This window comes from Macaca mulatta, chromosome 6 (genome assembly GCF_049350105.2).
Source record: "Macaca mulatta isolate MMU2019108-1 chromosome 6, T2T-MMU8v2.0, whole genome shotgun sequence".
Classification (NCBI taxonomy): Eukaryota; Metazoa; Chordata; class Mammalia; order Primates; family Cercopithecidae; genus Macaca; species Macaca mulatta.
Window position 1 is genome coordinate 35,782,851 of NC_133411.1, and position 26,728 is coordinate 35,809,578.

General features: G+C 42.4%; 1 protein-coding gene across 10 annotated transcripts in view; it reads left to right on the top strand.

Moving 5' to 3' along the window:
- The window catches only part of RAI14 (retinoic acid induced 14), a 174,247-nt gene that overhangs the window by 60,918 nt on the left and 86,601 nt on the right, over window positions 1-26,728 (top strand). Inside the window, exon 1 of one of the 10 annotated variants that reach the window (XM_078004648.1) lies at window positions 10,389-10,640. The exons of 8 other annotated variants lie outside the window; for them this stretch is intronic. In XM_078004648.1, coding sequence (XP_077860774.1) covers window positions 10,608-10,640 — 33 coding nt within the window. In that variant the 5' untranslated portion in view covers window positions 10,389-10,607. Of the gene's footprint in view, window positions 1-10,388; window positions 10,641-26,728 lie in introns of those variants that run through there. One more of the 10 variants, XM_078004649.1, reaches the window with a different exon arrangement.

The following is a 26,728-nucleotide window of genomic DNA, read 5'->3' on the forward strand; positions in this document are numbered from 1 at the left end:
ATAAGCACAGATCCGGCTCCTGTTTCTCAGGGAGGGCAGTGAACTTGCTCTACATTCCTGATGGGTAATGAAGTTGTTCCCAAGCCTGTCACCACCACATCCTTCCAACCCTGCCCTTAAGCTGCTTTTTCAGAGGGAAGCAGAATGTTAACTCAGTAGGACATCGTGAAGGACAGAAGCAAGGCAAGGAGAGGATGGAGAGAAGCTCATTCTACTCTGACCACGATCACTGTCACTGGCTGCAGGGTGTGGAAAATGGAAAGGCACAGTATATCACCATTTCCTCAGGACGGAATGCTGGCCAGCGCCCAGTGGGAACTACAGCTAGCAAATTAGTGAATTGTGGCTGCCCATTATTTAAGAGAGAGCACGTGGTAACCACCTTCAGTAAACAAATGCAGATGAATTTGGTCATTTACAACTCTTGTGTTTTCTTGTGGTAACACGGTTGTCCAACTGACCAGGCATGAATGTTAATTACACACCATAAGGTATGTGGTTCGTGGTTCTCGACGTTTTTAAACATGAGAAACCTGTTCTAACATACACAGAGTTCACAGATCTTTAACTTTTAGCTGTTCTGTTATCTATTGGTTGAGAAGACACATAATGATGGGATCAAAATGTATTAAGTGGATTTGAATTACGATTATCATGGAACTTACTATATTTGAAAGCTGTGTGTATGGAACATATAACACACAATGGTGCTCAGGGATTCAGGGTCTTTTCTCATCCCCACCAACCTGAGGACCCTCCTCTGCCCTCCCCCGTTCTCAGTTCAGGGCCAAAGCCCCCACGTTGGGATCTAGGGGAAGAATCAAAAGATTGTAAATTTTAGGTCAGGCAGAGAGGGGATCAGATTTCAACTCTACCACATCCTGTATGATCTTGGGTAAGTTACTAAACCTTGCTGTGCCCCAGCTTCCTCATCTTTGAAATGGAGATTAGTCCCTATGAGGACTTAACCTCATAGGGGTTTTGGAGGAATTGAAGTTTTATTGTACCATGAATAGTGCCTACGCAGGAAAGGTGGCACTTAATTTTTTTTCCCCACTTCTTGCCTACCCTCCCCACCTCCAGGACAGATTCAAGACCAGTAATGCACAAAATGAAAATTAGTAAGTTAATTTTTTCTGCCTCTGAGCATTCATTTAGCCGGTACTGTATGTTCTAGTTAGTAGGGCTGTTTGACAAATGACTACTACCTTTAGTGGCATAAAACAAACCTTTATTATACTCACCAATTCTCTGGACAGGGTACAACAGGGACAGTTCGTCTCTGATCCATGATGTGGAACTTCAGCTGGGGAGACTGAAAGGCTTGGGGCTGGAATTACCTGGTGGCTCATTCCCTCAGCATCTGACGGTTAACGCTGGCTGTCACCTTAGACCTTAACTGAGGCTTTTGGCCAGAACGCTGGTGCCCCGTTGGCCCTGGCTTTCTCACTGCATGGTAGCTAGGTTCCAAAAGCAAGCATCCTGAGAGAGCTAGACAGAAACCTCATCCATTCCCTGTCATGGCCTAGCCTTGGAAATCATACAGCATTGCTTCTGCCATCCATTGAGATTGTCACAACATCCCGCTCATATTCAAAGGAGGAGAAGTAGATTATGCCTCTTGATGCAAGGTGGTTCTGGAAGAGTATATGGGAACAGAAATCTTACCGCACCCTTTGTGGAAAATCTCTGCCACAGTATGGGAGCAGTTCATAAATTTATAGAAAGGGACTCCTAGAATGTCCTTGCACTGTTCTTTCCTGAATTACCGTGGTTGCACGCTGGACCAAAAGCTAAGACCTGAACACAAAGACCTGAAATATAGTATCTGAACTCTGTCCCAGGGCAGGTATCACCTTCTAGCTTTGAACTGGAGCCTGGGTTTTCATCTAATAGCCAGGCTGAAATGTCTGGTCAATGGCATGTCAGTAACTGAACTCTGAGCTATATGCTAGGTGGTAATATCAAGGTGTAAGACATACCAGCGAAGCCAGGGACTGACTGACTTTCCAATTCAAAGATTTTTTTTGTGGTAACTGTTTAAAATAAAGTCTTAAGATCGTTGTAACCTGATTTTATTTCTGGACAAGAGCCATATTACCTTGTACCCTACTTTGTCTCCATTACTAAAAGTTCACCAATTACATTGTCTTCCTAAGATTTAAAAAAAAAATTTTTAATAATTATAGAAAAAGTTGTAGTGTTTGGAAATCTACCTTAGAAGGAGAAGAATTGGCTTCTAGTTAGGAAGAAGAGTTCTTCCTTATAATATTATGACAGTTATTTTCCCCAGTAAATATTTGTTTCTTCTCAGAACTTATTTGCAAGTGGGATATACTTAAAACTAAACAAACAATTAGCTCACAAAGTGTTAAACCAAAAAGAAGTTTTGCAGAAAAAGAATGGACACATCATTTTAAAAATGTATATGTATCATATAGTTTGATTATGTGTAAATCAGAAATTTAAGAGAGGATGATGTGTTGTTTACCATTTATATGGAGTCAGGTTAGTCTATAAAATGTTCAATTGCTTCCAGGCTCTGAAAGTCATTCTAATGACCCTGTCTCAGATTTTTTTTTTTTTTAACTTGTCTAATAAAAGTAACAGTGCTTTCATGAGGTCTTACTGGGCTGTTTGGGGTATGTGAGGGATAACAGAGGTGAAAAGTTTTTGGAAATCTACATGTGCTATTCACATGTAAAATTCTGGCTTTTATTTTTTATTTTTTTTTTTTTTACTTATTAGAGATAGTTCTCGCTATGTTGCCCAGGCTGGCCGCAAACTCCTGGGCTCAAGTGATCCTCTACACTCAGCCTCCCGAGTAGCTGAGATTACGGGAGTGCCCTGTAATTTTTGTTGTTGTTGCTGTTATTAGTCAGAGGTGGGACTCCATGACAGCCCATGGAGAGGGGAGGAACAAAGACCTGCCTTCCCACGTGGCTTCCCTTCCCCTATTTCTTACATTCCCCCCTTTCTTCCTTCTCCTCTCTTAACTGTCTTCTGTTTTCTTGTCTTCCCGTTGCCTTTTTTCCCTTCCCTGTCTTCTGTAAGGTCTTCGGCCTCCCATTGTTGCCCATAGATATTGCCTCTTGTATCTGGACTCGGAATGGCTTGTGATCAAAACTATGTTGTGTGTATATATATGTGTGTGTGTATGTAGACGTATATATGTATAGATAGATGTATATGTATGTATATTCTATACATACATATAAATTATGTACATTTATATTTATGTACATAAATATGTAGATATGTAAAATATGTACATATGTTAAAAATAATGCAAGGATCTCACATCATGCCTAGTCCAGGGCTCAAGAGGGATTTAGCAGCTAAATGTATTATGACCATCTAGCTTGCAGGGAGAATCATTAGCCAGGCTCAAAAAAGTAAATCCCTGCTGCTTTCTAGATTGAGCAATACGCAAGATATTGTTCATGGGGTAAATCAATGCCGGAAATTCCCTGTCTGCCATTATGGCTTGGACTTAGGGCTTTTATTTTAAATGATTTCTTACTTTCTCTGCCAACTGGTCTCTAAATACAAGTTCATGTTCTTCTTGACTGGACATTTTTTTTTTTTTAAGATGGAGCCTTGCCCTGTCACCCAGGCTGGAATGCAGTGACGCAATCTCTGCTCACTGCAGCCTCTGCTTCCCGGGTTCAGGCAATTCTCCTGACTCAGCCTATCGAGTAGCTGGCTTACAGGTGCGTGTCACCATGCCCAGCTGTTTTATAGTTTTAGCAGAGCTGGGGTTTCACTGTGTTGGCCAGGCTGGTCTTGAACTCCTGACCTCAGGTAATCCACCCACCTTGGCCTCCCAGAGCGCTGGGATTACAGGCATGAGTCACCGTGCCTGCCCTTGGCTGGGCACTTTTAACTGCTCTAGAGGAGAGCTGTTCTTTAAGTGCCTCCCCTTGAAAGTGAGTTTTGTGTATGCCATGTAGTCTATATGTAGATCTTTTCAGATAGACCCCCCGTTATGAGCTGAGTTGTGGCCCCACTCCACCCGCAAAGTGACACGTTGAAGTCCAAACCCCCCAGTTCTTCAAACTGTCACTGTATTTGGACATAAAGTTAACATGAGGCCTTTGGGGCGGGCCCTAATCTAGTATGACTAGTGTCCTTATACAAGGAGAAAATTTGGACTCATGAAGAGACACACACAAGGGATGTCCATGCACGGAAAAAAGTCCATGTGGTGACACAGTGAGCAGCTGTCTGCAAGCCAAGGTGAGAGGTCCCAGGAGACATCAGCCTGCAGGGTGACACCTTGATCTTGGATTTCCAGCCTCCAGTCTGTGGGATTTTGTAATGGCAGCTCTAGACGATTAACATCCCCTCCAGGTTTAGTGAAAATCTGTAAAGCCTTGTTGTGTGATGCGGTGACAAGCAGAGAAATACAAACTTAACCTCTGCCAGGCGCGATGGCTTATGCCTGTAATCCCAGCACTTTGGGAGGCTGAGACGGGCAGATCACTGGAGGTCAGGAGTTTGGTACCAGCCTGGCCAGCATGGTGAAACCCCGTCTCTACTAAAAATACAAAAATTAGCTAGGTGTAGTGGTGTGCTCTTGTAATTCCAGCTACTCGGGAGGCTGAGGCAGGAGAATCGCTTGAACCAGGGAGGTGGAAGTTGCAGTGAGCCAAGATTGCCCCACTTTGGGAATCCCAGCACTTTGGGAGGCTGAGGCTGGCAGATCACTGGAGGTCAGGAGTTTGAGATAAGCCTGACCAACATGGTGAAATCCTGTTTCTACTAAAAATACGAAAATTTATAAATAAATAAAAACACAAAAATTAGCAGGGTGTGGTGGTGTGCACTTGTAATTCCAGCTACTCAGGAGGCTAAGGCAGGAGAATCACTTGAACCTGGGAGGCGGAGGTTGCAGTGAGCCAAGGCTGCGCCACTGCACTCCAGCCTGGGCAACAGAGTGAGACCCTGTATAAAAAAAAAAAAAAAAAGACAAAAAAACCCCACTTCATCTTATTTTATGTATCCACAGTGGAGTAATGGTAAGGGTGTATGTTAGAGTTCTCCAGAGAAACACAACCAATAGGATATTTATCTATATATTTATGTATAGATGTTTATATAGGATGTATATAGGATGTTTATATATCTATAGAGAGAAAAAAGAGGAGAGAGATTGATTCTAAGGAACTGGCTCATGTGATTGTGGGCTGACTGAACTGGAATCTGTAGGGCAGCCTAACAGGCTGGAGACTCAAAGAAGAGTTGGTATTTCAAGTCAAAATGCAGTTTGGATGCAGAATACCTTTTTTGTGTGAGATCTCAGTTTTTTGGTCTTCAACTATTTAGATGAAGCCCATGTATATTATGGAACGTTCTCCTCTTTACTCAAAGTCTACTGATTTAAGTGTTAATCATATCTAAAAAGTACATTCACAGCAATATCTAGACTGGTGTTTGACCAAATAATGGCACTGTTGCTTAGCTACCTTGACACATAACATTAACCATCGCATAGTGGAGATGAGGAAGTAGTAGTTTGGGCCTAGTTTATATAAGAAAAGTGAAACTTCACCTGATTTAATAAAAGCTAAATATTAAATGTTAACAATGTATTTTTACATGTATAACATAAGTTAATTGTTTGCATCAACCTTTTGTTTTTTAATACATGAGTGAGTTGACCACATATTTAGTTTTAATACACTCATCACCCCTAAATTTCTGTTGATGATATAAGCATTAAGTATGACATGGGCTGTGGACTGGTATTACATATGCTTCAAAATTTCAATACTCATGCTGGTAAATTGCCTGGTCTATGCTTTTTTGTCTTTGTATGACTTTTTGCCTTAAGTATTATTATTATCTTTATCATTGCATAAAGCAGTATTTTATACACTAACTCCTTTTATTTATTTATTTTTGAGATGGAGTTTCAGTCTGTTGCCCAGGCTGGAGTGCAGTGGCGCAATCTTGGCTCACTGCAACCTCTGCCTCCTGGATTCAAGCGATTCTCCTGCCTCAGCCTCTTGAGTAGCTGAGATTATAGGCATGCACTACCACAACCAGCTAATTTGTGTATTTTAGTAGAGATGGGGTTTCACCATGTTGGCCAGGCTGGTCTTGAACTCCTGACCTCAAGTGATCCACCTGCCTCAGCCTCCCAAAGTGCTGGGATTACAGGTGTGAGCCACCACACCCAGCCTAGTTGTTCTTTTCTAAAGGACAGATACCATATCCTTTAAATCTGCTTGATAAGATACCCATTCCTATCCAAATAATGAAATGTTTTGGTCATTATTGAAGTATGCCCAGTATTTGGGCAAAACTAGAATCTAATAAATTGTAACCCACAAGTCATATATGGGCTATCAGTGAACACTTTCCCCTAACTCCCCATGGCGTGATAGGAAGCCATGAAGAACAAGCGTAAAGTGATAAAACTGGCAAGTGGACCGAGAAATCCAAGCCAAGAGAATTCTGAGAACAGAGAGCAGGAAACGGCTCCCTGTCAGGATTCAAGGACAGAACTGAAGTTCAAATAGAAAAAAGGATGCTGCTTCAAGGATCAGGAGTTGGTTCTCAGAGCCTCTGATGCATTGCCTTGGCGTCTTAACCTGTAACTTAGTTTTCCTTGGGACTTTGCACCACAGTCCTACTCTGCTACCGTGGGAATTCTTGCTTGAAAGTAAATCTAGGACTATAGTTGTGGTAATGTTTGAGCTTTAGTTTTCTTCTGTTACTCCTACTGTCCATTTGATTGAGGCTGAGAAAACTGGCCATCTGTTAAATTGAAGTTGCTTTTCTAAGGCAATAGGCTCTGGGAGAATGGAGAGGTGGGGTCTCCTAGGTTACCAAGCTTGTGCTTCGTAAATGTGCTCCCTTGAAAAAGCCTGGGTCTCTAAAATATGTTGGTAACAGTTAAATAAAAAGCCATTAGAAGAGAGGGAGAGAGAGAGAAAACACCAACTTCATTATGATTTAAATTAATTTCTACTTTTTATTCTTAGATAGAACTAATTAAAGTTCTAATTATTTTGAGTACTTTAAAACTAGGTGACAGAGTTCCCCTTTCTCTAAAAGGGATTGGAATTTTTCTTTAGGAGCAAAATTGATGGGTAGTCTGCAAAAGGATTCAAATTGTTTAGAAATATATGACCATTATGAAGCATTATTTTCTGTCAGTGTCTATGATTTAGGAGTCGTGGAAGACCTGAATGTAATTAGCGATGTGGTGACTTAGTGAAGCTAGAAAAAAAATGAATTGAATTTTCATTCTAACTTTGAAGGAAGAAAGACATTGTGAGCTTAGAAGCAATAGAAGAAGTCACAAAGTACAGTTAAATTAGAAAGCTTAAGTTTATTGGGTAGTGGATAGTCAAGAGGGAAGACTCTCCCACTCCATTCGCTCTTGGTAGGCAAATACCAGACAGAAAATATTTGTAGCCAGATTGGCTACCAGTCTTTATTGTAAGCGCATCAACTCAAAAATAAGACAAGCAGAGGACATCAGAAGACAAGTCACAGCTACTAACTGAACATGAGGAATACTGTCACCAGTAACCAAGTGCTGCAATTAAAATAAGATGCCGGCCAGGCGTGGTGGCTCATGCCTGTAATCCCAGCACTTTGGGAGGCTGAGGTGGGTGGATCACCTGAAGTCAGGAGTTCGAGACCAGCCTGACCAACATGGTGAAAACCCTGTCTCTACTAAATACAAAATTTAGCCAGCAGTGGTGGCACATGCATGTAATCAGCTACTTGGGAGGCTGAGGCAGGAGAATGGCTTGAACCTGGAAGACAGAGGCTGCAGTGAGCCAAGATTGTGCCATTGCACTCTAGCATGGGCAACAAGAGCGAAACTGCATCTCAAAAAAAAAAAAAAAAAAAGCCACAAATACCTTACAATACAATTTTAAAATGTGAATACTTTCGTTATTTGATGATATTAAGGAATTATTCTTAAAATATTTAGATGTTATAATGGTATTTTTAAAAAGATTTCAGAGAGGCCAGGCATGGTGGCTCATGCCTATAAATCCCAGTGCTTTGGGAGGTTGAGGTGGGAGGATTGCTTGAGGCCAGCCAGGAGTTCAAGACCAGCCCAGGCAACATAGCAAGACCCCTATGTATTAGCTTCTTCTCACACTGCTATAAAGAACTATCGGAACTCGGTAATTTGTAAACAAAAGAGGTTTAATTGACTCATAGTTCCACCAACTGTACAGGAGGCATGGCTGGGGAGGCCTTATGGAACTTATAATCATGGTGGAAGGGTGAAGGGGAAGCAAGCATGTCTTCACATTTTTGCGGGAGAAAGAGTGAGTGAAGGGGGAGGTGCTACACACTTTCAAATAACCAGACCTCAGGAGAACTCACTCACTATCGCAAGAACAGCAAGGGGGAAATCTGCCCCCATGATCCAATGACCTCCCACCAGGTCCCTCCCCTAACACTGGAAATTACAATCCAAGGTGAGATTTGGTTGGGGACACAGAGCCAAACCATATCACCCTGTGATAATTGGGTGAATTGTAATAATCCTCATGTGCTGTGGAAGGGACCTGGTGGGAGGTAATTGAATCATGAGGGCAGATTTTTCCTGTGCTGTTCTCGGGATAGTGAGTAAGTCTCATGAGATCTGATGGTTTTATAAAGGGAAGTTCTTCTGCACATGCTCTCTCTTTGCCTGCCACCATGTAAGATGTTTGCTCTTTTTTGTGTTCCGCTGTGATTGTGAGGTCTCCCCAGCCATGTGTAACTGTGAATTCATTTATACCTCTTTCCTTTATAAATTACCTAATCTCAGGTATGTCTTTATTAGCAGCATAAGAACAGACTAATACAGTAAATTGGTACTGCAGAGAATAAGGTACTGCTGTAAAGATACCCAAAAATGTGGAAGTGACTTGGGAACTGGGTAACAGGAAGAGGCTGAAACAGTTTAGAGGACTCAGAAGAAGACAGGAAGATATGGAAAGTTTGGAACTTCCTAGAGAAACCTTGTTGAATGACTTTGACCAAAATGTTGATAGTGATATGGATAATGAAGTCCAGGCTGAGGGGGTCTCAGATGGAGATGAGGAGCTTGTTGGGAATTGGAGTAAAAGTCACTCTTGTTATGTTTTAGCAAAGAGACTGGCAGGATTTTGGCCCTGCCCTAGAGATCTGTGGAACTTTGAAGTTGAGAGAGATGATTTAGGGTATCTAGTGGAAGAAATTTCTAAGTGGCAAAGCATTCAAGAGAAAGCAGAGCAAAAATGTTTGGAATATTTGCAGCTTGATGATGCAATAGAAAAGAAAAACCCATTTTCTGGGAAGAAATTCAAGTCTGTTGTAGAAATTTGCATAAGTAACAAGAAGCCAAATGTTAATCACCGAGACAATGGGGAGGATGTCTCCAGAATGTGTCAGAGACCTTTGTGGCACCCCCTCCCCTCACAGGTCCAAAGGTCTAGGAGAACAAAATGGTTTCCTGGGCCAGGCCCAGGGCTCCCTTGCTGTGTGCAGCCTAGGGACTTGGTGCCCTGCATACCACCTGCTCCAGCCGTGGCTCAAAGCGGCCAAGGTACAGCTTGGGCTGTGGCTTCAGAAGGTGCAAGCCTCTAGCCTTGGCAGCTTCCACATGGTGTTGAGCCTACAGGTGCACAGAAACCAAGAACTGAGGTTTGGGAACCTCCACCTAGATATCAGAGGATGCATGGAAATGCCTGGATTATCCAGGCAGAAGTTTGCATGGGGGTGGGGCCCTCATAGAGAACCTCTGCTAGGGCAGTGTGGAAGATAAATGTAGAGTGCGAACCCCCACGCAGAGTCCCCATGGGGGCACTGCCTAGTGGAGCTATGAGAAGAAGGCCACCATCCTACAGAGCCCAGAATGGTGGACCCACCAACAGCTTGCACCATGCATCGGGAAAAGTCACAGACACTCAATGCCAGCCTGTGAAAGCATCCAGGAGGGGAGCTGTACCCTGCAAAGCCACAGGGGCAGAGATAGTAAACACCATGGGAGCCCACCTCTCGCACCCAGTGTGACCTGGGTGTGACACTTGTAGTCATAGAGGATCATTTTAAAGATTTGGCTCCCCCTCTGGATTTTGGACTTGCATGGGGCCTGTAGCCCCTTTGTTTTGGCCAATTTCTCCCATTTGGAAGGGCTATATTTACTCAATGTCTGTACCCTCACTGTATCTAGGAAGTAACTAACTTGCTTTTAATTTTACTGGCTCATGGATGGAAGGGACTTGTCTCAGATCAGACTTTGAACTGTGGACTTTTGAGTTAATACTGAAATGAGTTAAGACTTTAGGGGGCCGTTGGGAAGGCATGATTGGTTTTGAAATGTGAGAACATGAGATTTGGGAGGGGCCAGGGACAGAATGCTGCTATGGTTTGGCTTTGTGCCCTAACCAAATCTCACCTTGAATTGTAATAATCCTCACTCCGTGGGAGGGACCCAGTGAGAGGTAATTGAATCACAGGGCGGTTTTTCCTGTGCTATTCTCGTGATAGTGAATAAGTCTCACAAGATCTGATGGTTTTATAAAGGGGAGCTCCCCTGCACATGCTCTGTCTTTGCGTGCCACCATGTGAGACGTGCCTTCGCTCTTCCTTCATCTTCTGCCATGATTGTGAGGTCTCTCCAGCCATCTGGAACTGTGAGTCCATTAAACTTCTTTCCTTTATAAATTACCCAGTCTCAGGTATATCTTCATTATACCTGAGAACAGACTAGTATAGCTGAGAACAGACTAGTATACCCTGTTTCTACAAAAAGAAAATGTTTAAAAATCAGCCAGGTGTGATGGCGCCTGTACTCCCAGCTACGAGGCTGAGGCTGGGGAGGAAGTCTTGAGTTCAGGAGTTCAAGGCTGCAGTGAGCCGTGATGGTGTCGCTGCACTCCATCCTGGGCAACAGACCCTGTCTCTAAACAGACAGACAAAAGATTTCAGAGATACACACTGAAATATTGAGAGTTGAAATTATAAGATGTCTGGATTTTGCTTACATAATCTAGGTTCTGCAGGGAATGAGTGAGGGCATTGATAAAATAAAGGTGAGGCAGATAAGTGAGTTATTTGATAAAGCTAGTAATGCCAGGTGTGGTGGCTCATGCCTAGCACTTTGGTAGGTATATGTGGGTAGATCCTTTGAGCCCAGGAGTTCAAAACCAGCCTGGACAACACAATCAGACCAAGTCTCTACAAAAAGTACAAAAATTAGCCAGGCGTAGTGACACACACCAGTAGTCCCAGCTACTTGGGAGGCTGGGGTAGGAGGATTGCTTGAGCCCAGGAAGTTGAGGCTGCAGTGAGCTGTGATCACACCATTGCCCTCCAGCCTGAGTGACAGAGCAAGTGCCTGTCTACACACAAAAAGAAAGACAAAAAGAAAAAGAAAAAAAAACCTGAAGTATGAATACATAGGACTTCATTATATTCTTTCCTTTCGTTTGAACTTTTAATTTTTGTAATTTTTATAATAAAACACTAAAAGTGTTAAAAATCCTTGAAAGACCCCAATGACTTCAAGAAAAGAGAGAGGCTGCCAGACATTTTGTGCTTCCAGATAGAAGTACACAGTACCTTCTATGAAGTATTTATTGTTGCCAAAATATTGAACTTGTATCTGATCAGCCTCTAAATCCTATTGCCAATTAATGTGAAATACTGAAGATAGGAAAACATATTAAATGCCATGATGAGATAGATCAGTCAGAATCAAGAGCATGAGCCACTCTAGAATCCATCTGGCTTCTTCAAGTAGATTAAAAGGAAAGGGTCAGGCGGGAAGAAGAAACTCATAAATTACGAGACTCATGAGACAGAGCCACCGTTTGCAATGTATGGACCTCATTTGTAACCTGATTCCATCAAATCAAGAAAAATTCATGAGGCAGTTGGGAAAATTTGGATACCAGCGAAATATTTGATGTATTAAGGCACTAGCATAATTTTTTCTAAAGATGTGTTATGTGTTCATTTTTATCTTAATGTTCTCATTGTTTAGAGACACATACTGAAATATTTATTTGATGCTGTGCTATGTGGTCTGGGATTAATTCAGATGATCTGGCAGGCAAGGGTCTAAAATGGGGTTACAGCTGAAAGGCATGAGACTGACATGAGTTGATAGTCACTGAAGCCGGATGATGAATTATCCACACTACTTTTGGGTATGTTTAAGTATTTCCATAATAAAAATACCAGTTTTCACCTATTGTTATCATGGTAAGCATTTTCTAAAGTGATTGATATCCAGTGCTCTCATACTTTGCTGGTGTCCTTTATATGCACAAATGTAGTACTAGCCATGTCCTGTGTATCGCTTTCCTAAAAATAACCACATGTTAACAAAGGAATGTTGAGTTAAATAAGTATAAAACTTTATGGAATTTTATGTATCTTATAAAATAACAATTTATTGGCCGGGCATGGATGGTGGCTCACGCGTGTAATCCCAGTACTCTGGGAGGCTGAAGCAGGCAGGTCTCTTGAAGCAGGAGTTCAAGACTAGACTGGTTAACATGGCGAAACCCTGTCTCTACTAAAAATATAAAAATTAGCCGGGCTTAGTGGCATGCACCCGTAGTCTCTGCTACTTGGGAGGCTGAGGCACAAGAATCACTTGAATCTGGGAGGCAGAGGTTGCAATGAGCCACGATCCTGCCACTGCACTCCAACCTGGGAGACACACCAAGACCTTGTCTCAAAAAAAAGTAAATAAATAAAAAATAAAAACAGGGCCAGGCATGGTGGCCCATGCCTGTAATCCTAGCACTTTGGGAGGCTGAGGCAGGAGGATCACCTGAGGTCAGGAGTTCGAGACCAGCCTGGCCAGCATGGTGAAACCCCATCTCTATTAAAAATACAAAAATTAGCCAGTCATGGTGGTGGGCACCTGTAATCCCAGCTACTCAGGAGGCTGGGGCAGAAGAATCGCTTGAACCTGGGAGGTGGAGGTTGCAGTGAGCCAAGGCCGTGCCATTGCACTCCAGCCTGGGCAACAAGAGTGAAACTCCATCTCAAAAGAAAGGAAGAAAAAACAAAAGCAAAAACAGAACAATTTGTTGCTCCATAAGGCTACCTTTGATATAGCAGAGTGAAAGAAAGCAGGACAAAAATCAGTTCTGCTAGAAAAGAGATAACTTAGGAAAGTTCATTTAAGGGAAATACAACAAAATGCTCTTTGTTTTTAGTAGAATATTAAAGTATGGGTGTGGATTTTTATCCCCCTTCTTACAATGTTTGATTATGTGGTTATGTTTTGTTTCTAAGGCCTTAAAATAAATAGAGAAAAATGTATACTATAGTAAATTGAGAAAATCTACTCACATACATATATTTAAATTACATACTTATCTTCACCTAAAATAAAGATACTTTATCTAACAAAGTAATATTAGGGATTTATTTTATGTTTTAAGTGAATGATAAATTATCTTGCAATTATATACCTTAGATGAACTCTTCTATTAAACATTTGTTTATTTGTGTATTTGTGCATCTACTTAGTTACTTTAGAATGGGCAAGAGAAAATGGCCTTGGGACTTTTGACCTGTGGAAGTTTCGCATTTTCCAGCCTGGGTTTGCGGAGCCTGTGGGCAAAGCCATCTTCCTTCCACATTGTTTTTCTGTTTCCCAGTTTCTGGGCACTTAGCTGCCTACGTGCTTCTCTTTTGCAGGAACAAAAAGAGAAAAAAGGTAATAAGCATCTCAGAACTCATTGGGGGAAAAAATAAAGAAATGAATAGTTAATTTGCTGCTACTGTGATAAACTTTCTTTGTAAACATTGTCATCTCGACTTCTGTTTTGATAGAGTAGAGTTGAAAACACTGTGCTTGCACTGGCTGGCTGAAGTTTACACTTATTCAAAGCAAGGCAGTTGAGGATTAACCCAAAAACGAATGGCCTGACCTTCCAGGAATCCTGATGCGGCCAGGGGGCCATGTGCTCCGGGAGGCTTTGCAGGGCAGTCATCCCAGGAGCCCGGTGGAGTGGAGGGAGAGGTCAGGAAAGGGAATGCCTCAGCCTCCCGCTGTGTGTTTTCAGTCTCCTAAAGACTCCTCGGAGATTATTACAGGCCCTGGAAATGAGAGTGGCCCCTGGAGATGGGGTAGTCAGAAAAAGCAGAAGTGCAAGTCCAACATGGGATCGGCCAGCACTGGGCATGCCTAGGGACAACCAGTTGTCTAGGGACTGCCCAAGAGGCCTTGGGCTGCCCTTGCCCAGGAGGGGTTTTAATCACTACAAAGAGCCAGACAAATGTGGCCCATGGACTCGACAGTATATATAGAAAGAGCAATGGCAATGGGTATGCAGAGTCACTGTCACTAATTTTACCAAGACAGTTCTGATCTTGACTTACACAGGTACTAGCTCTTACCAATAATTTTGCAAAGTATTTACCCTGCTTAATTTTTTTTTTTTTTTGACAGAGTCTTGCTCTGTCACTCAGGCTAGAGTGCAGTGGTGAGATCTTGGCTCACTGCACCCTCTGCCTCCTGAGCTCAAGCAATCCTCCTGCCTCAGCCTCCTGAGTAGCTGAGACTACAGCTGCATGCCACCATGCCTGGCTAATTTTTGTATTTTTAGTAGAGATGGGGTTTCGCCATGTTGGCCAGGCTGGTCTTGAACTCCTAACCTCAGGTGATCCACCTGCCTGGCCTCCCAAAGTTCTGGGATTACAGGTGTCGGGTACCTACTTGATATTTTAAAGTCATATAAATATATATATATATATATGATATATATATATTTTAAAGTCATTTATATATATATAAATATGTATATATATAAAAATATGTATATATATGTATTTTTCTCTAACAGGATTACTTAAAGGATTTTTCCCCAGTACACCTAGAAACAATGGTAATAAGGCTATAATTAACACAAGGCAAGCTATCCTAACTTCCTCAGAGCCACTATCCTTGCTGTATCCTGAGAGCCTGGAGAGTAACTTCTCTGTGTTGAGAAGCCTCAATGTGACTTGTACTTCGGTTTCTGAAACACAAACTGATCTACTCAGTTTATTTGTTTGAAGTGTATGTTGCTTTGAGAAAAAAATTGTTTTATTATATTCTGTTTCCAAAATTTTTAGGAATGGATCAGAGAAGGAATATCAGAGCAAGATTTGATGAGAAATCTGAGGCACAAGGTTAAGGAAATTCTACAGAATTATACATACACCTGGAATTTAACTTCCCAGAGCACAGGGCTTTGTAGTTCTTATTCACAGGTCTGTCCAGTACATAGAAGGTGCTCATTAAATATTGTGAAATAAGTGAATGAATGAACAAACCAGGATCTGAGCCCAGGTCTGTGTTAGTACTCGAATGCCCCTATTGAACTTGTGCATTTAACCATATTTGAGAGATGATTGATTTATTGAACTGCTCAAGTTCATGAGATGTGCATTTGAAAGGGTCTTTATTTCTCTCTAGTTGTTGATTTCAACCATGCCAGGTAGAATCTCCTTTTCCCTGTCCCATCACAATGTTCAACCTCCGTAAGCTTTCAGAGACTAATCCAGTTAAAAACTGAATCTCAAACTTGATTTAAATCTCTCTTTCACCTAGTGCATCTGGACCCTTCTCTAAAGCACCTGAAGGGAGAGAAGAGTTAGAGGGCATTCTGTCCTTTTGCTCCTTCTGCCCCTTCCTCATTTGGGATCAACCTGTCTCCCCCAAAGGTTGGGGACAGAGAGGAAGCATTGGGGTCACAGGGAAGGTGAACAAACACTTCTCTGCTCAGCTTGATACACATGCTGTACTCTTATTGCTGCTCAGTGTCCCACATCTCAGCTCCCTGACTCAGGGGTTCTGCCTTCAGCTGGACGTTTTCCAACCCTTCCTGCTGCCCTCCTACTGCAGGGGGAGGTACTCTCCCCCAAGGGCAGCCATCTTGGTTGGGGTACAGGCAAGACAAAGCAAGTCAGGCTTCATAAAGTAGTGTCCCAGGAAACTCACCAATCCCTGCCGCTCCCAGCTGGGGGTATATAGGCTGTTTCTCTGGAGCCACCACTCCGCCATACATTTCTGTCCAGTTCTTTTCTTCTCTGTGGCTCAGAGGAACACAGAGAAATCAGCCAACCTACTGCCTTAGCAGATGAGTAGCCAATGAAAGAGATGTTGGTCTTCCCTTCTTTAGGCCCCCCTGGTCTCTATGTGATTCTGTTAATGACCCCACCAGTTGGTGGGGAAGGGGTGGGGGCAGTGAACTGGGGGGCTGGGGTGCCTGAAGGAATTAGCACTGCTCTTCCCTTGAGGGATTCTGATTGCCTGCTCCCCAGTGTTCTGATATAGCCTAGGAAGCTGGTATTAGCAGGGCTAGCTCTGTTCTCTTTTAGCAACTTCTGAAAGAGGTATATGACCCCCCTTTTTCTGAAAGTGTATAACTTTGTGGTTCTCTGTCCTCAGCAGTAGACATTTGTCTCTAATGCTGGTGCAACACAAGACATACCAAGGTTTTTATCTCAGCCCCTAAAGGCTTTTTAGTAGAAGGAAAAGGATTTCTATTGAGTGATGTCATTAGTGATCTGAAAGATTTAAAAAATTGTAAATGTATGAATTGGGGCATTAACTGGCAGGCTGGGAAGATTCCAGCAGTATTTGTGCATATCTCATTTATTCTTTTTTTTTTTTTTTTAAGACAGAGTCTTGCTCTGTTGTGCAGGCTGGAGTGCAGTGGTGCAATCTCGGCTCACTGCAACCTCTGCCTCCCAGATTCAAGCAATTCTCCTGCCTAAGCTTCTGAGTAGCTGGGATTACAGGCATGTACCACCACGCCCAGCTAATTTTCGTACTTTTAGAAGAGACAGGGATTCACCATGTTGACCAGGCTGGTCTCGAACTCCTGACCTTATGATTCGCCTGCCTCAGCCTTCCAAAGTGCTGGGATTACAGGTGTGAGCCACTGCGCCTGACCATCTCATATTCTTGAAGTCACACTATACTACACAGACATGAAGGTTGAAAGATGCTAGAGGGGGAGCTGTTTATAATGAAAACCTGGTGGCAACCTAGATGTTTATTATCATTTAGCTTTAAAAAATGTGGACGTAGCTCTTTATTGTTAGGAAAAACGTTCAGCATATGTTACTTGGTGAGAAAAGCAGGCTATTGAGCAAAATATTTGCTGTTTGCGAAAAAAATATGGACTGATACAAAAAATGGGCAGGGTAATTCTTCAGTGATAGAACTGATAGTGGTTTCATTTTTATTTTTAAATTTTATTTTAAAATTTTCTTTGAAACTTGTCTCTGGTGAATCTTGTTTATATATGCAAAAGATTTTTAAAGAAATTATACTATCAAACTTAATGAAAAGCTAGAATATATACTTACACCACCTCTTTAGCATTTTAGGTGTCCTATGTCCTTATTTACTGAAGAGTTCTTTACATTTTGGTAATCTCTGAGTGAGTCTCTGTACATAAAAGTTTTTAGTAAGTTTCACAATCTGGCTTATATTTCAACAACTGAGTGTACTAAATATTACTTGGCATTTACAAATGCATGTGGTAATTTGGAAAAGTGCCTTTCTTACAACATAAATCTTCCAAGTAACTTTGATAGTTGTTGTAGTCATCATCTCAAAAACTAGAAAATGTGAACACTCTCACTGGCATAAAGAACTACCAAATGTTATTCATCTTATGGTCTGTTTTGTAATTTGTTGGAATCATTGAAGTGTTTCAGGGAAATTAATTCTGCAGGGTTTATTTAAGTGCCTACAGCTTGATAAATTAGAGTGGAGTTTTAGCATGCAGAGAAATGGTGGCGTCATAGGACTGCATCTTTTTGTCTGTACAATTCCAGTATCAGCCTATAAGCTCTGTGAGTTAGGAAACTTGGTTGTGGTTTTCCTGTGGTACTCATAGGACCTCACAGAGTGCAGAGTACGTGATACAAGTGATCATGACAAAATAGTGAACTTTTACTCAGCAGTTTATGTGTGCAAGGCACATATGTTTTTTGTGCATTATCTCATTTAATCTTCACAGCAGGTCTCGATAGGTGGTTTTCAACCTTTTGGTAGGGGGCAGAGCTAGACTGTGCTTTGCAATGTATAAGAAAAATGTGGCTGGGCGCGGTGGCTCACGCCTGTAATCCCAGCACTTTGGGACGCCAAGGCGGGCAGATCACCTGAGGTCAGGAATTCGACAGACACCAGCCTGGCCAACATGGTGAAACCCCGTCTCTACTAAAAGTACAAAAATTAGCTGGGCATGGTGGCATGCGCCCGTAATCCCAGCTACTTAGGAGCTGAGGCACAATGGCTTTGAATCCAGGAGGCGGAGGTTGCAGTGAGCCGAGATTGCACCACCACACACTCCAGCCTGGGTGACAAGAGTGAGACTTCATCTCAAAATAAAAAATAAAAACGCAAGTTTGCTGTTTTTGTTTTTTTGTTTTTTTAATTCCAAACTGGCCTAAATTTCCATAGTTATGAACATGCTTTGTAAAGCTGTTTATTAAGTAGACTGATATTCAGGTTAAATTAGAGCATTTTCTTAAAAGTCTGTGTCAATTGTGGGTTAGTTTTTGTTTGTTTGTTTTTATAGTGATGAGGTCTTACTACGTTTCCCAGGCTGGTCTCAAATTCCTGAGCTCAAGCGATCCTCCTGCCTCAGCCTCCCAAAGTGCTAGGATTACAGGCATGAGCCACCATGCCCAGCCAGAATGCGGGTTTGAACAAATTGATATAACAGTGAGAAGTACCAGAGTTCTTTAGGGTTATATGGACAACTTTCTCTGTAAGAATAATCTTTTCAATGTTTGCCATGTTTTACTTTGCTGTCTATAATGTGCAGAATTCCTGCTAGTGATTGAGTAATTCATGGATCCCCAGTCCCTGGGCCACAGACTGGTATTGGTCTGTGGCCTATTAGGAGCCAGGCTGCACAGCAGGAGGTGAGAGGTAGGCAAGCAAGCATTAGCACCTGAGCTCTGCCTCTTGTCGGATCAGTGGCAACATTAAATTATCATAGAAGAGCAAATCCTACTGTGAACTGATGATAAGAGGGATCTAGGTTGAGTACTCCTTATCAGAATCTAATGGCTGATGATCGGAGGTAAAACAGTTTTATCCCAAAACCATCTCCCCCGGTCCCTGGTCTATGGAAAAATTGTCTTCCATGAAACTGGTCTCTGGTACCAAAATGGTTGGTGCAGCCAGGATTCTAAACAGAACAATTCAGAGGTCAGGTAAGCACACAGATACTTCTAATGTAGTGCAAGATATGCTGGGGCTGAAGGTGCTGGCATTTATGATGGGCTTGAAGGATTTTTGACAAGTTAAGGAAAGTAGTATTAGCATAAAATTTTGAAGGAAGGTCTTGAGAACAGACTGGTTTTTAAAAACACTATGGGTAATTATGGAGTTCCTGGAATTACTATCTGTTACTCGTTCCAAATAGATCACCATCTTTAGGAGAAAGTTCTTTAGATGTCTCAGCATGGTGGCTGACACCTGGAATCGCAGCACTTTGGGAGGCCAAGGTGAGGATCTCTTGAGCTCAGGAGTTTGAGACCAGCCTGGGCAACATAGACCTTGTCTCTATGAAAAAAAAAAAAAAAAAAATTAAAAATTAGCTGGGCATGCGTGGCGTGCGCCTATAGTCTCAACTACTCAGGAAGCTGAGGTGGGAAGACAGCTTGAGCCTAGGAAGTTGAAGCTGCAGTGAGCTATGAGCCCACCACTGCACTCCAGCCTGGGCAACAGAGCGAGACCCTTTCTCAAAAACAAAAAACGAAACCAAAAAAAGCTTCAAAATTATCTGGATTCCTCAATCTGCTCTTCGCTGCTTCCAACACATTTTAAATTTGGCAGATCTCTGATTTCAGATTGTTTTCTAGAGCAGTGTCATAGACATATTTTTTCCTGAATCTAGTTGAAAGCACACATTAGAGAACCTGTCTGGTTTCTTAGAGTCATTCTGTTTTGCAGGAACAAATGTTCTCTGATTCCTCAAAGAACTTCTCTTCTTTTGGACTGCTGTAGCTTTTCTTAGGAACTGTGCCATTTCTGTCTGCTCATATTTATGGAGGGATGGCTATGGGATTGAGGAATAAGATGAAGTCTATTAGATGTTATAAGATTCGTATTCAAATATTTTAGTCCAGGCCAACCACGGTGACTAACGTCTGTAATCCCAGCACTTGAGGAGGCTGAGTCAGGTGGATTGCTTGAGCTCAGGAGTTTGAGACTAGCCCGGGCAACACGGTGAGATCCCATCTCTAACATTTAAAAAAACAAAAACAAAACCCCAAGTATTTCAGTCCAAAATAAAAAAGCAGAAGGAAAAGCTATAGTCATCATTCTACACTTTGCTGTTTCTACACTTTGCTAATTCAGAATTCTGCCACCCAAGGAATATGTGCATTGGAGGTGACTGCCAGATGCTCTTGTCCTTGCCAGGAGCAGTGTGGAGTTCATGGGACCAGCGCCCCTTTCTTGCTGGGCACCTTGGCACTGGCTGCACACACCTGTACTCTTGGCCTCCCTTGTTTGCTTGGTGTGCTGTTTGCGTGGTGCCTTTTGTGGTGACACCGAGTGGGAATCAGGTAGACTTGACATACCCTCACCATCACCCTTTATTCCTCTGAATTAGGCACTGTGAATGGGATTTTGTTGGGATCTCTTCCAGACATTTTCCTGGCAGACAAGAAGGCAGCTTGTTGACATCACTGGTCCAATTGGCCTTCCTTCAAATTTGTCCCTGCTGACTTAAAACTCTAAGAGATATCCTGAAATTTCCAGTTTGAGGATACCATCTTACCATAGTTTCCTATGCAGATACAAGTTTTCCCTTAATTGTATATTCTGCAGTTTATTTTGATGGGACATTGATACATTACTCAAGATATGGATGAATTTTCCCCCAAGTTCAAATCTCTTTAGTAGCTTAAAAATCAGTTATTCTCTGGATAAGCATGCTTGCAGCTGAAGCTTCTGGGCTTGCATACAGCCTGCGGTATATCTCATCTGTGATGTAGACAGTCTGTAAATCTGGGTTTGGCCATGAAAGTATATTGTGAATAGGAACATCAGCTAATCCTAGAGAAAAAAAAAAACGTTATTCAAAATAACAGAGCGGAATTTCCCATGGGTCTTTGAATAATAACCATACAAGCTAACACTTACTGAATGCTTACCCTGTGCCAGACATGGTTTTCAATGTTTTATAAATATTTGATTCATTTAATTCTTACAACAACCCTCTGATAGAGGCTACTCTTACTATCTCGTGTCTTGCAGTTGAGGTACACAGAGGTTAACTAACTTGCCAGAGATGATGAGTGGTAGAACGAGGCTGTGCACCCAAGTGGTCTGGCTTCTGGGTTCATGCTTGTAAGCACTATATTATATTGCATTTCAAAAGGTGGGTCTGAGATTAGAGATCTGTGGTCTTCTAGTGCTAGTGTAAAGAGTTTGGATTTGCTGGAATAGACAGAAAGGAGCCAGCTTATTCTCAGTAGTAGAGAGGTGTCAAGATGAGACTGTCAAGATGAGACTGTCAAGATAGTAACATTCAATCAGTTGCAATGGAGACTTAAAAAGGATATCTTGGGGACAGTTGGGGCAAAAGGAAAAGTTGTGAAGGCTGGCTACTTTCTCAGTGTTTTAGTAGCAACATTATCTGTAAAGCCCAGTGTTCTACTTGAGTCTTTTCCTCAGGCAAGCATTCATTCACTCAGTAAACATTTATTCATCACTGGCCTTGTGTCAGCCCTTATGCCAGATGCCTGGGATACAGATGTAAAAGCCATGGTCCCTGACCAGGCGTGGTGGCTCATGCCTATAATCCCAGCACTTTGGGAAGCCGAGGTGGGTGGATCACCTGAGGTCAGGAGTTCAAGACCAGCCTGATCAACATGGTGAAAGCCCATCTCTACTAAAAATACAAAATTAGTCAGGCGTGGTGGCGCACACCTGTAATCCCAGCTACTTGGGAGGCTGAGGCAGAAGAATCTCTTGAACCCGGGACACAGAGGTTGCAGTGAGCCGAGGTCACACCACTGCACTCCAGCCTGGGTGACAGAGCAAGACTCCGTCTTAAAAAATTAAAATAAAAGCCACGGTCCCTGTTCTTGAGCTCTCAACTTACGTGACACTACTAGGTATACACCAAGTGACTTTCAGTAGAAAGTGTCTGTTTAAGTGATAAGAAATTGTGTATAGGACGCCCTGGAAATAGAGTTTCAGAATTTCGAAATCATTCATATTATTATTTCATTGTTTTAACAATAAATAGACTCATTCCTTTTCAGTGTGTGGGGTCAAACTGCAGATTCCTGATATATATCTTAGATTAAGGCCTGAATCCATAGCCCAACACCACACGCTAGAGTTCCAGTATTACTTGACTCAAATTTTCCTGCTTTTGGTGATTTGTGTGTGTGTTCACTGGCTACTTGGCATCTAGTTAAATTACAAAACTCTAAGCCAAGACAGTTTTGGAGAATCCCTTGTGATCTTTAAAAGGGTCATGAATGAGGCTTCCCATATGGGAACCTTGATGAGTTTTCCAAAATTCTCCATATCGGCCAGCATCCTTGGTTTTGGCTCCTCTGTTGCCGTTGTTAAGAAATGGTCAGTTGCAGAGTTCAGACTTCATGGGCTTGCCTTAGAGGCCTGTGTCTTCTAGGGGCTGGGAAGACCGTGATGAAGAAGGCCATCTGTGCACATGCTCGTCCAAAGTCCAGACCAGACTGATACTGAACATCATGGCCCCTTGTCTCATGCTCTTAAAAAATGCTGACCTCTGCCTTTAGACATCAGGCAGAAGTGATTTCTTGGAACTAGATTTTTCCCCCGTGGGTGGATATTGGCGTTTATTTTGGGCTTGCTATTATTGGAGTGTAGGAAGGCTATAACAAATATGCCCTTTCTTGAGAACTATAAGAGTTCTGTTTTAAATAAATCAGTGGTGTCTCTTGCCTGAAATATACTAAACTATCCAGACTACTTAAAATTCACCTCTGATAACATTAAACATCGTACTCATATGTGTGTAGTATTTTGATTATTTAAGTCACTCTGTTTACTGAGGCTTCCAAACCCACTTACATCGCTTATAGAAACTTGGAATGACAATAATGAGTTTGGAGCATTGTGGAACATCCCCTCCAAGCCAGAGCAAATTATATTTTAATGGAACAATTCATTCAAAAATATCTGGATAGATCTACCAGGAAGGGCATGGTGAAAGAATGTGAAAGTTTTTGCCATTAAGTACGATCTCTTTGGGAATTCAAATATGTTAAAATGTGCCGGCATCCCCTATTTTACAATGGAGAAAATGGAGGCATGCCAGGTTAAGTAACTTCTCCAAGGTCACACACACGGTAGAGCCAGGATTCGAACTCAAGAACCCAGAATCCAGACTCTTAGCCCTACACTGTTTCCCTCTCTGTAAGCAGACATGAAATGGGAGCACCATATACTTGGAATACTAGTGTAAACCTTTGTTGAAATAGATGGCAGGGAACAACTTTATGCCTAGTTGGCAGAGAGATGGCCAGATAAAAATGGGAGGAAAAAGTACTTGTAGTTACAATGTAGAAGAGGACAGAATAACTTGGATTCTGGAACCAACAGCTTGGCTGAGGCAGAGCATTTGTGTGGCTTATGTGGCATGGCCCAGAGGGAGAGCTGGGCATAGAGGGATTTAAGGTTTGAAACTGGATTAAGAAAAGCCTTGAATGGGGGTACGGAAAAGTGTGGGATCTCTTGTTGACCATGGACAGCCATGGATGGTTTTGTATGAGGAAGTGAGCCAGAGCAGTGGACAAGAGTACATCACTACGAGGAAAGTGGGCATGGGAAGAGGGAAGAGGGGAAGTGGAGCTGGGAAGACCAGTTAAAAGACAATTGAAATGTCCTAAACAATGATCAGTGTCAGAACCTCTTCCATAGTTTTATGAAGAATCCACACGTGTCATTGTGCCACAGGAGCTTGGCAAATAGGAGGTGTCTAGCATGATGCCTGGCAAAAATAGGAACCAAAAAGGTGTTTGTTGAACCAAATAGGATTGAATAAGAGGATTGGCCATAGCAATGGAAAAGAGGTCAATGCCAGGCAAATGAGACGTGGCGCTGACAGTCTTTGATGAGTAATTGGCTGGGGAGGTGGAGGGAGAGAAGATGAAGCTCCTCCAGCTTGGGTGGCCTTGTCGCTAACCAAGGCAAGGGACTTATGACTCGGGGCTCAGCAAGCCTGGTTCAGGCCCTTTTTTCTCTATGGGGCATCCTGATTGCCACTGGCATATATTAAGTCTATAGTGGTGTGAGTGCTGAGATTTAACCTTGTGTCTTGTTCAACATTTTAACAAATACAGACGTAGTTAATATCAAGCCAGTGTGTCATCTTCATTGTTGTCAAGCGAAGAGTGATTTTGGCCGACAGTAGAATCGTAGGGAATATCTAAAAGCATTCATACTTTTTTCAGACACCTAGGTGATTCTAATATGCAGCCTTGAGTCGTACTCTTTGAGAAACACTAGGGTAAACAGTCACTTTTTTTTTTAATCATAAAAAGTTTATTTTCTTTAAGAAATGTGAAATACATAGAGAAGTAGATTTAGAAACATTTGACGTTCACAGCAGCCTTGAGCTAAATGCCATACACTACTGCAATTTGCTGGTTTTTTTTTTTTTTCTTTCTTTTGTTTGTTTTTAAGATGGAGTCTTACTCTGTCCCCCAGGCTGGAGTGCAGTAGTGCGATCTCAGCTCACTGCAACCTCCGCCCTCTGAGTTCAAGTGATTCTCCTGCCTCAGCCTCCCTAGTAGCTGGGATTACAGGTGGCTGCCACCACGCCTGGCTAATTTTTTTTTGTATTTTTAGTAGACGTGGAGTTTCACCATCTTGGCCAGGCTATTCTTGAACTCCTGACCTTATGATCCACCCGCCTCGGCCTCCCAAAGTGCCCGATTACAGGCATGAGCCACCACATCTGGCCTGCTGTTTTTAGTGTCTATACCCAACACACCGCCCGGTGATTGTGAACAAACAGGAAACAAATCAACGTAGAGTGTGGTTCCTGCAGAAGGCTGCTGTCAAACTGCAGTCAGTAGGGATGGAGTCCTCTGGGGCTGTTTGTGCTGGTTGAGCAAGCCCCTTCCATGTGTCGCCACATCGGTTTCTTAGGGCTGCCATAGCAGATTACCACCAGCTGTGGCTTAAACAACAGATTCCTCTCGCAGTTCAAGAAGCCAGAAGTCCAAAATTAAGACATCAGCAGGGTTGGTTCATTTTGGACATTCTGAAGGGAAAAACTGTTCCATGCCTGTCTCCTGGTTCTGGTGGTTGCCAGCAATCCTTGGTTCCTTGTAGGCACACCACTCTAACCTCTGCCTCCACCTTTACATCGCCTTCTTCCTCATGTCTCTGCCTCCTCTATTCCATTTCTAAGGATACCAGTTGTCAGATTTAGGGTTTATCCCGAGTCTAGAATAATTTAATCCTTAGATCCTTAACCAGTTACATCTGTAAAGACCCTATTTCCAATTAAGATTGCATTCTGAGGCTTGAGGTCGACATGAATGTTTGGGGGACACTATTAAACCCCCACAGTCACTTAGGACTTACATGTGCGTAGAGTTAGCTGACACCAAGTATGGGAAGCTGCCATGGACTCCTAACCTTGGGGTCCCCAATTTTTTTCTTAGTACTCAAACAAGAAAACTAGTCATAGGCAATTGAGATACCCTGGACCTGGGGTGGAGCCCAGCTCCATAGATGATCCCTTCTTTCACATGTTGAACTAACTAGTTCCAAAAGGGTGTGTGTGTGTGTTTGTGTGTGTGTGGAGGGGGAGGGATGTGCAGAAAATACAGATTAATCAGCACTCACATAGAATTTATAACTTGAAGGATTGTTTCCATGGCGTGTGAATTTCTTTAGCTATCTCTTTGCCCTTTGTTAATTTTTTAACATCTGTAAAGGGCATGATCAGGACAGGAGATTGCTTTGGTCCTCGACTCTGACTATTTAGACACTTAAAGTGCACTTAAGCAGACTTTGTGGATGAAATCATTTTGTCTGGATACTTCATATGAAATGTGTAATGTATCACTTGGGTGAAGGGCAAAGCTGAGGAGTTGTGGCTGCTTATGATGCTCAGACACATGCCAGGAATACTTTTGGAGTGTCCTTGGATTATAGCCAGACCTGTCTCCAAGTGTCCTGTCTGTGGGCAAGGAAGCCTTGCTCAGACTGTAAGATATTCATTGTTACACGCCCTTTAAGCAATGAATGAATGTTTGAGTAAGTCAAATCCTATATATATTTTTTTTTCACAAAAGCTTGCTATTCACAGAAGTCTTATGAACATGTTTATAAAGCAAATAATCTTGTTTTAAATGCTTTTGCGTAACTGCAAATTTTATATTTAATACTGAGTTTTCTTTAGGTGTGGTTCCTGTGGTTAAAAGGCACTTATTCAGACCTCAGAGTTCCCCCTCTTGATACCAGCAGACTGAGGTCTCTCCCTCGGCCCCAGTGACCACTTTGCTGTGATCTGCCGTTCTCTTCCAATTGGCTTGGTTTTTTGGAAGTCTTCCTCCATGTGATGGGCATATGCGGGAGGCAGGAAAGGGCAGTGATGAGAGCATTGGAGTGAGGGTTTGAATTCCAGGTCTTCCACTCTCTGACTTTAACTTTAGGCAAGATGCTTATATATCTGTGCCTCCGTTTTCTCATCAGTAACATGAAGATAACAATATCTGCTTCAGG